Raw genomic sequence first — 9,945 nt, 5'->3', positions numbered from 1 at the left:
AGGATGATGCCAAAGACAGGGTGAAGAGGTGATCTGTCACCAGAAGGGCCTCTCCTATCTAACTGGCTAGCCAGTATTGGGCAAGTCACTAAACCTCTCAGTCTCCTTCCCCACATCTGTCCAATAAAGGACTAGACTCAGTGACCTGGCCCTAAAGTTAGAAATCTAGACCTCTTGGGCAGCCCGGGTGGCTCAGCGGTTTAGCGCCGCCTTCAGCCCAGGGCGTGAACCTGGAGACCCGGGATCGCGTCCCACGTCAGGCTCCCGGTACATGGAGCCTGCTTCTCCCTCTGCCTGTGTCTCTGCCTCTCTCTCTCTCTATGTCTCTCATGAATAAATAAATAAAATCTTAAAAAAAAAATCTAGACCTCTAGATGATCAAAGAAAAACTGGGAGTCTAGCCCTCAGGTGAGGTTTGCAGAGGAGAGAAGGGGCTCTCATAAGTCTGCTGCAGTTGGAGGAGAGCAGGGCTTTCCCCAGTTGGCCCTTAAATATGGAAGACGGGCTCCTCCCTGAGAGCCGAGTGGGGTCAGGCAGGAGGGGGGCCCTGTGGCCCCTGCCCACTGACACTAGCTGCGGATGGTGAGGAAATGTGTCTGCCTAGGTCTTGAAGTCTCCTGGCCACTAACAGTGGTAACTCCCCATCTTGGGCCATTGAATTATTGCTACGTTCTCTGCTCCTGCCAAGCGCTCTGTTACCTGAACACAGCCTTGTGGGTTTCTGCCTCTACTTAACTGTCTTCCCTCCCCTGTGGTGCTCTGGCTCTCCACCTCCTGGATTTCTACACCTCCTCCAGGCTTCCTGCCTCACAGTGATTTATCCCCCTGGTTTCTGGAACACTCACTTGAGATCAGATACTTATAGGAGATGGTGTGAAAGTCTTAACCTTCCTAACTAGTTTGTAGGTTCTTAGAGAGCATGAGGCATTTGTATCCTCCCTGGGCTTTGCCCAGTGCGTGGCACACTGGGTTCAATGAAGTCTTGTTTGTTAGAGGAGGTACACTCTCTCCATCACAACTGAAGATTTTCATCCCCCAATAACCCTAATTTCCATTAAAGGCATGTTTTAGACTAGCCTTGCTTTTGTTCCTCCTCCCATCCCAGCCATGGTCACAGTGATCTGGCATTGGCCACTTCCTTTAAAAGAAAAAATTGCCCCCTGCCATATAATGAAACCCTTCAAAAAAAAAGTTATTTTGGGGGCAACTGGCTGGCTTAGTCGGTTAAGCCACCAATTATTGGTTTTGGCTCAGGTCATGATCTCGGTTGTGAGATCAAGCCCTGCATCGGGCTCTGCACTGGACGTGGAGCCTGCTTAAGATTCTTGCCTTCTTCCTCTTCCCCTCCCAGCCCCCTCCCCTGTGGTCACTCATGCACTCTAAGAAAAAACAATTTTTAAGTGATCTCTCTTTCTAATGTAGGGCATGAACCTACAACCCCAAGATCAAGTGTCACGTGCTCTACCAACTGAACCCCCAAGGTTATAAATCCCAGCACCAAGCCCTTAGTCCCTCAGACCCTCTCCTGGTTGGTAACAGATGGTCCAGAGAGTGTGTCACCCTGGTCCAGCGCACTCTGGATGGTGCAATTGTTTGTTTTGTTTTATGACTTTTTTTTTTTGAAGGGTTTCATGACTTGCTGTGATTCCCTGGTTCTCACCCACCTTGAGTCTATGGACTCTTTTTCTGTCTGCTTGCTGTCTGGAAGTTTCTTGTAATTCATTCCCGTGAGCTTGGTTTTCTCTTCCCAGAGAAGCTTATTGCCCTTTTTATGCTTGGAGAGCTCACCGTGTTCTCCACTTTCTGGGTGGTGGTGGTGTTTTAATTAGAGAACTACAGAAGGGCACCTGGTGTCTGCCTTTGGCTCAGGGCACGATCCCGGGTCCCGGAATCGAATCCCACGTCGGGCTCCCTGCATGGAGCCTGCTTCTCCCCCTGCCTGTGTCTATGCCTCTCTCTGTGCCTTTCATGAATAAATAAATAAAATCTTTATTAAAAAAATAGAAAACTACTATTAAAAAAATAGAGAAGCAGGAAGAATAACAAATATCCATGTGCTTTCCCCCCCAGTTTAATAAATGGTGACACTGGTTATCATGCAAGTTTCCTCAACCAAGACAAACTGTTGAGGAAGCCGCTCTTGTTCCTTTCCCAGACCCTTGCCTACCTTCTAGAGGCAGCCACTCTGATGAATTCAGTTGGGCAGCTTTCCAGTTTATGCTTTAATACATTTTGTTACATTAAAGTAGTGTCTTGCACTTTTAAATGATATATCACATGAATGTAACTTGCTCTCCACTCAGTCTTGGTTTTGAGATTAGTGGTGGTGAGACCAGGCTCAGCACTGTCCTAGGCACTGCGAAACCGCAAATTCCTCAAGGAGTTTTCATCCTGTGACGACTTGGTGGGGGAGGCGCATGTGGTATGAATGGACCACGATTTATTTAGCCCTTCCCCGACTGGGGCGCGTTGGTTTGCTCGGACATAGGATGCCACTGAGGACAGCTCCGGGAGTCTCCTGCTACAGGGGACTGTGTACATGGTGTGCAAACCTCTTAAAGGGCCGGATCGCACATTTTTTTAGGTTTCTGAGCCATATGGTCTGTCACAACTCTTCATTTCAGTGCTGCACTTCTTGAAAGCGGCTATAAACAATATATAAACAAAATTATTTAACAACCCTGGGGTTTGAATTTCATAGGATGTTTACATGTTATGAAATATTCTTTTGATTTTTTCCCCCAACCATTTAAAAATGTGAAACCCATTCTTAGCTCGAGGTGTACAGATCTTGGCTCACAGGCCAAGTCTGCAACAAATGAGTCACTCCAGAGGCCTTAGAAAGAGGCTCCAAGTCCAGGACCAGATGAAAACAGGAAGCGTGAGGGGAAGTCGCCACCGGTTCTGGCCTTTGAGAAACACCTGGGAAAGCCTTTAGGAGGCTGGACGGCGGGATGACCAGTAGGGGTCTCTGGAGCCAGTGCCTTTGCCAGTGCATCATGGCTTCTAACAAGCCCTGGCTCTCTACTTGGCCTTTATTGTCCCTCGGGTAAGGCTTAAGTCTGGATTGAGCCATTCTCCAATACAGCTATCTGAACAGGAAGGTAGTGTAATGGGGAGGATGCGAGCTGGAGAAGCCTGGTGTCACATCCTGTCTGCTCTGCCATGACTCGTTCTGTGATCTGGGCAAGACCCTTCGCTTCTCTGAGGCTGTCCCTTGTCTATAGTGGGAGTAACCCACATCCTTTTACTAGGTTTGTAGGATGAAATGACAAGAGTGTAATGGAAGGTGCTTGATGTACAAGAGGTGTCAAATAAGTGTCAGCCAACATTTGGATTTTCTCCCTATGGAATGGATGTCAGAACACTTCCCGGGATGAGCAGTTCACTTTCCCCTGGATGCTGCCCACTCCATCTTCTAACACTTCTGATCATTGGAAAGCTCTTTCCCTCTGTGGAGCTGAAAACTCGCCGGCTGTGGCTTCCACTCCCTGGGCCACTTCCAGCCCTGGAGACCCGGCAACAAACCCCCTCCTTCCCTTCCCCTGGTCAACACAGCCTGCTTTCTTCAAGTGGGATCTTGAGTCCTTTCACCCTTCTGGCCCCCGTCGTTAGAATTAACGTGTTCTCTCAATCAAACATCCTACACACTTGGACTATAGGTGAAGATAAGAGTCTGGGCCTGGGGCTGCCCAGCCACTGGTGAGGAAGGCCAAACACTGGTTAAGAGATCCGATGGTTAAGGAGCTCTTGGGTGGCTCGGTCGGTTGAGCATCCAACTCTTGAGTGCAGCTCAGGTCCTGATCTCAGGGTGGTGGAATCAGGCCCCGTGTTGGCTCTGTGCTCATGGGGAGCCTGCTTGGGATTCTCTCGCCCTCCCCCTCTGCCCCTCCTCCCCCACTTCTAAAATAAAATAAATAAATCTTAAAACAAAAGAATTTAAGACTGTGGCACAGAGCAGACCTTGATTCTGCCACTTGGCCAAGTTACTTAACCTCTTTGAGGTTAGATTACTCTTCTGTAAAAGGGGAAATGGTTCTAGTATCTTTCTCATAGGCTTATTGAAAGGCATACCTGGGGATCCCTGGGTGGCTCAGTGGTTTAGCACCTGCCTTTGGCCCAGGGCCCGATCCTGGAGTCCCGGGATCGAGTCCCGCATCAGGCTCCTGGCATGGAGCCTGCTTCTCCCTCCTCCTGTGTCTCTGCCTCTCTCTCTATGTCTATCATAAAAAATAAATAAATATTAAAAAAAAAAGAAAGGCATACTGCTCTCCTTGTGTGGAGAGGGCTCAGCACAAGGTTAGGGGCCTTGTGGAGTCAGATGAGTCCTCTGGAGGTTCTTTGGGGGAGGATGAAGGGACACGTTTGTGGAAGTGAATTTCCTGCCCCCCAGTTCCAAACCCACCCCTCTGCTGCCGCAGAGCTGGGCACAGAGCTGGCCCCAATCAGCGCATGGTGACCAGCTACCCAGCGGGAGGTGGAAGTGGGGAGCACCCTGAGGCCCTGGGAGGACAGGGGACTAGAGGCAGGATGCGAGTCAACAGGTGAAGGCCCTGCCAGCTGTGGCCACCAGGGGGCACCCCCGCCCCAGAGATGCCCTCACCCAGACAGACACACCCACTCCTCATCAAAAGGTGTCCTTCCTTGGCTGGTGCTGGGGTAAATTGAGACAGAAAGTGACAGCCTTGGGCGTGGCAGGGCAGCCAGCTAGGCCGGCCCGTGGCCGTGGGAAACCTTCAAGTCTGATCTGAGGCCCAGGCTGCAACCCTGAGTCGGAATCGGCTCTCCTTGACCTTAGGCTAGGCCCTTCCCTCTCCGGCCCAGTTCATGGGGTTTAGAACCGAATCAGAGACTGGCGCGGTTCTGGGGTTTGGGGCTAGGGCAATTTCTTCTCTCTGCCCCCCAGCCGTTCTCCGCCTCAGGGCAGCGCACACTCTGGCAGGCAGTGACCGGGAAGCCACGTCAGGGACCTTCCCCCAGCTCCCAAGTGCTGGGACACCACTGGAGGGAGGGGGAGCGCAGGAGGAGGAGGAAGGGCAAGGTCAGGTGAACCCAGAGCCCCAGAACCTCAAGGGTCTTGCTTCATTTGGGACAGACATCCGGTTTCCTTTGGTTTCTGCCAGGATTCCGGGGGCTTGGAGGAATGAGTCATGGGGGGGAGTGGGGGGTTCCCAGCTAACCAGTTCAAGATAGGGACCTGGGATGGTGCCCATCAAAGTATGGGGTGGAGACAGGAGGCTAGATCCCAACGGCCCCATCTCAGGCCCCTGGCCTCTCAGGAGGGGGACTCAGGAAAGCAGCCTCTTGGGAGTTTGAGGGGTAGAAAGGGGGGCAACTAGCTTCTTCCCTCCAACTCTAGACTCTAGAGTCTAGGGAACAGGTAGCTCGGGGATCCCAAGGGGGGTAGCGCCAGGGGGCTACTCCCGCAGATCAGGCAGGGGAGGGAGGGAGGGAGGGAGAGAGGGAGGGAGGGAAAGAGGGAGGGAGGGAGGGAGGGAGGGAGGAAGGGGCTGTCCCTGGCCTGCCTGGGCAGTGTGGGCCTGACTGGCCTCCAGGCTCCTTGGCTCTTATCTGTGGCTCAAGCTCACTTAGTTCAGTGCTTCAGATCAAACACCCTGGGGCAATTCGGCCTGGGCGGGGCTGAGGGGAGGAAGAGTGTGAGGGGGATCAGACGTCAAAGAACGATCAGAGATTCCACAATTTCACAAAACTTTCGCAAACAGCTTTTTGTCCCAGTGCCCCCCTACATTGTCCTGACACCAAATTTGCATAAATCCTAGGAAATTATTACTAAGCCCTGGTCGTGGCACCAGGTAATTTCCTCCCGGGCCTCCATGGGCTCCTCTATAAAGGCCCTCTGGAGCCCGTCCCTGCCAGAGCCCAGAGCCTGCAGACCCACCCAGACCTTCGGCTAAGCCTGCAGCCCAGAGCCCCATGAAGCTGACCGGTGAGTGTCCTGGCCCCAGGGAGGGAGGCTGGAGTGGCAGAGGGCTGGGAGGGCCCCCGGGCCCTGCAGTGGACCGCAGGGCTCCTGAGCCCCCCACCCCATCTGCTCTCAGCCCTGCAGCTGCTGCTGTGGCACAGCGCACTCTGGATGGTGCAAGAAGCCGCCCCCCTGGGCCCTACCGGCCCCCTGCCCCAGAGCTTCCTGCTCAAGTGCCTAGAGCAAATGAGGAAGGTCCAGGCTGATGGCACGGCGCTGCAGGAGACTCTGGTGAGGGAGAGCACCGGAGGGGACCTCGGGGCTGGGAAGGGGGACCCAGAGCGGACAGCTGAGGGCAGGCACAGGGGGGAAGAGCTGAGGGTGGGAAAGGGAATGGAGAGAAGATATGATCAGGGAGGGACGTGGGAGAGGAGAGACCCAAGGGAAAGGGAAGAAACTCAGAGGTGGAGCCATGGAAGCCTGGCTAGGAACCGGGGAACAGAGTGCTCAGGGACAGGGCTCAGAGCAGCTGCTGGCTGGCGGGCCGGCCTGCCAGGATCGCTGTGGAGGGCAGGATGGGGCTGAGCAGCCTGGCAGCGGCCTGGGAGGGCTGGGAGAGAGGGGAAGACCTGGGAGAGACGGGGAAGGTTAGGAAACAGGAGCAGCCGTGGCCCTGTCAGGTGCCCCTCACTCAGCATCCTTACTGTCCCCAGTGTGCCACCCACCAGCTGTGCCATCCTGAGGAGTTGGTGCTGCTCGGGCACGCTCTGGGCATCCCCCAGCCTCCCCTGAGCAGCTGCTCCAGCCAGGCCCTGCAGCTGGTGAGTTTCTGGAGGGGAGGAGGGCAACAAGGAGAGGGAAGGATGGTCTGGAAGTCTCCCTGGACCCCCAGGCTCCAATGTGGGGCCCTGAGAGGAGCGTCCCAGGCAGCACGTCCTGACTCCTCTACTCCATCCCCCAGATGGGCTGCCTGCGTCAACTCCACAGCGGCCTCTTCCTCTACCAGGGCCTCCTGCAGGCCCTGGCAGGGATATCCCCCGAGTTAGCGCCCACCTTGGACACACTGCAGCTGGACACCACCGACTTTGCCATCAACATCTGGCAGCAGGTGAGCCTCATGGGAAGTGGCAAGCCTTAGGGGCCTGGATGGAGCCGGTCCCCAAAGATCAGGCTGCAAGCCTGGGATCCCGGTTCTTTAGGGCCAGGGTGAGAGCATTCCCAGGGTGTGTGTCGGGAGCTACCACTCCATCCCAGGCCCCTCTTGCTGCTGGCCCTTCCCCGCTCTCCCTGGATGAGGGCAGGAACCAGGTCACTGGACCCTGAAACAGACCTGGGTTCAAGGCCTGACTCCACCATTAACTGCGTGGTGTCACCTTCCATGGCCTGTCACCCCTTTGCATTTCCTTATTCAAAAATGCCCACTCAGCAGGGCCTGATTGCAGATCTCATCTTTCCCCCCACAGATGGAAGATCTAGGAATGTCCCCCGCCGTGCCACCTACCCAGGGCACCATGCCAGCCTTCACCTCGGCCTTCCAGCGCCGGGCAGGAGGTGTCCTGGTGGCCTCCAACCTGCAGAGCTTCCTGGAGCTGGCATATCGCGCTCTGCGCCACTTTGCCAAACCCTGAGCAAAACCCTCCCCAGCCAGTGTATTTATCTTTATTTAATATTTATGTTTATTTAAATCTAATATTTAAAGATGAGGACAAACAGAAAGGAGCCCTGCACTCTTGGGTCCTTCCTGCCGTCTCTGAGTTTCATTGTCCTGCTTTTGCAGGGAGAAAAGCCCCTGTCTTCCTGTCCCCTGGACGGGGAGGTAGATAGGTAAATACCAAGTATTGATTCCTGTGACTGCTCCCTGGCCTGGCTCTGTGGTGGGCACTGGGTAGAATCCCAGTGACCCCCTTACCCCAAGGGTACCCACCTTGAGGCCCATGGAAGCATCAGGAAGTCTTCCAGGTGGGAGACAAAACAACCCTGTTTAATATTTAAACAGCAGTGTTCCCCTACTGGGTGCCCCCCCACTCTGGCCTCACCAACTTGGCTTGCACGTGCCAGGTGGGCTGTCTCGCTTCTCCTCACGTCCCCTTCCCCACAGGCATCAAACCCGGCAGAGGCAGCCAAAGTGGGGAGGCTTGACCCTGGGGTCCCACGAATGTGCTGGGGAATCTAGTTTTTAAGACGTTTTCGGGAATATTTTGACTTCCAGTTATGGGGAGCCTCGGCATCACTCTCTCCTCTTTCTCGATGCCCTATGGCAACAATGACAAGATCCTGACACCTGCCCCACTCTCACCAGGGTCAGGATTCTGACCCTTCAAGGGCTGGCCAGCGGGTCGTGTGTTGGCCCTACTGAGGGGGACTGGAAGTGGGGAGGGAAAGATGGGGGGGTTATGTGACACGTGAGAGGAACACGCAGCTCTTCACCCTCCACCTCTGCCCGTACCTTCTCACTGTAGCCAAACTTGGTGATAATAAAGTATTTTGTTTGTCTCCAGTAAATGTCCTTCCTCCTTCTTGGGTCCAGCTGGTGCCCAGCCAGAGGCTGGGAGGCGGGGAGTTGAATGGTGGTGGAAGCCAAGAGGGAGGGAAAGAGGGGGTGCAGGAGGCCATCCTCTAGCTCATCAACGTTCATGCTTTTAGCAGGGATTTCTCTTGTAGGGACGCTGGGCAGGTGCCAGGCTAAGTGCTAGGGATGTGGCAGCAGACCAGGCAGGCATGGCTCCTGCCCTCACAGAGACACAGCCTAGTGGGAGGACAGGACGCAGATGGGTCACCACACAGGCAGAGGGGAACGTGGGGTTGGGGTGGGGAAAGGGGAAACTTAATGGTCCAGACACAGACACTGAGCAAGGGAGGATTTAATATTTGTCATCTTCCATAAACTCCAGCCCATCCACGCTCACAGGTGTCCACAAAGGTAGAATGAGAAGTGCCGTTTAGAGATTAGGATCTGAGATCAAGGTTTCAACTTGGGTCAGAACTCAAGCTGATCTGAGCCCTGCACTCCTCTCCCTCAAGCTCTGCCTCTGATGGGCAAGGGAGCAACCTCATGCCAGCCACCATCTTCCTGCTGCTCTCAGCCTCAGGGGCTGCCGAGCCTGAGCTCACAGGGCAGCTGGGCAGGTGCATGTGAGGGAGATGCAGAGATTGGAGGGGCTGCTTCACACCACAGGTCAGATGCACTCCTGTGTCCCCAGCCGAGGATGCACCTGTGGTCCCACGGTGCTTCCACCAGACCTGTGAAGTCCAGACTGCCAGCTGGTCCCCAGGTCCCCGTCTCGAGGCTTCCCCTTGGCTCTTCAGGCACCTCCCACTTCCTTTTTTTTTTTTTTTTTAAGATTTTATTTATTTATGAGACAGCGAGAGAGAGGGAGGCAGAGGGAGAAGCAGGCTTCACGCAGGGAACCTGACGTGGGTCTCCAGGATCAGGCCCCGGGCTGAAGGCAGCGCTAAACCCCGGAGCCACCGGGCTGCCCGTGGCACCTCCCACTTCCCTTCCCAATCTGGGTCCTCAGAAAGGAAGGGCTGGCTGAGCAGGGCCAGAACCCCCAGCTGCATGGCTCAGAGCCCTCCTTCTCCACTTGCTCCTGAAGAAACCAGGACTTGGGAGATGTGTGTACAAGAAGAGCAAGGGTTAAACAGATCCAGCCCCTCAGCCCCTAGTCCTCCTCTGGAGAGGGGCAGATCAAACTGGAGCCAGTCAGACTCGGGGTGGGGTTGGGTCTCCTGGGAGAGCGTCAGAAGGACAGGACACCCTACCCCAGCACCAGCAGGGCCTTTAGCCAAAACCTCTCCCTTCTCAGAGTTCAGTCTGACTTTGGGGTGTGAGGGTAAGCAGCGGGCGTGTGTTGACTCCTTACTGCCTGGTGCCGGTAGGAGGAAGGGAAGTCCTGCCCCTCCTGAGCGGACAAACACAGGAACCCAAGCCTGCCCAGCCCTCCTCTGCACACCTCTCCTGCTCTCCTCAGCCAAGGACTGGGCCTCTTCCTGGGCACAACACATGGGATTCTAAGGAGAAG

At 54.9% G+C, this 9,945-nt stretch overlaps 1 protein-coding gene across 1 annotated transcript; it reads left to right on the top strand.

Annotated features, from left to right (window-relative positions):
• Positions 1–5,625: 5,625 nt before the first annotated feature.
• On the top strand, positions 5,626–8,388 carry CSF3 (colony stimulating factor 3). The gene is made up of 5 exons (XM_038546136.1): positions 5,626–5,947; positions 6,060–6,214; positions 6,637–6,744; positions 6,885–7,031; positions 7,387–8,388. The coding sequence occupies exons 1-5, from the start codon at positions 5,935–5,937 to the stop codon at positions 7,549–7,551; spliced, it is 588 nt and encodes a 195-aa protein (XP_038402064.1). The 5' UTR covers positions 5,626–5,934; the 3' UTR covers positions 7,552–8,388.
• Positions 8,389–9,945: the final 1,557 nt, after the last annotated feature.

This window comes from Canis lupus, chromosome 9 (genome assembly GCF_011100685.1).
Source record: "Canis lupus familiaris isolate Mischka breed German Shepherd chromosome 9, alternate assembly UU_Cfam_GSD_1.0, whole genome shotgun sequence".
NCBI classification, from domain to species: Eukaryota; Metazoa; Chordata; class Mammalia; order Carnivora; family Canidae; genus Canis; species Canis lupus.
The sequence above is the reverse complement of the archived record's forward strand: the minus strand, read 5'-3'. Positions and strand labels throughout refer to the sequence as shown.

Coding starts and splice junctions, on each gene's coding strand:
- CSF3 (XM_038546136.1), top strand. Junction 6,745..6,884: donor CCAGCCAGGCCCTGCAGCTG/GTGAGTTTCTGG, acceptor TCCATCCCCCAG/ATGGGCTGCCTGCGTCAACT. Junction 7,032..7,386: donor CCATCAACATCTGGCAGCAG/GTGAGCCTCATG, acceptor TTCCCCCCACAG/ATGGAAGATCTAGGAATGTC.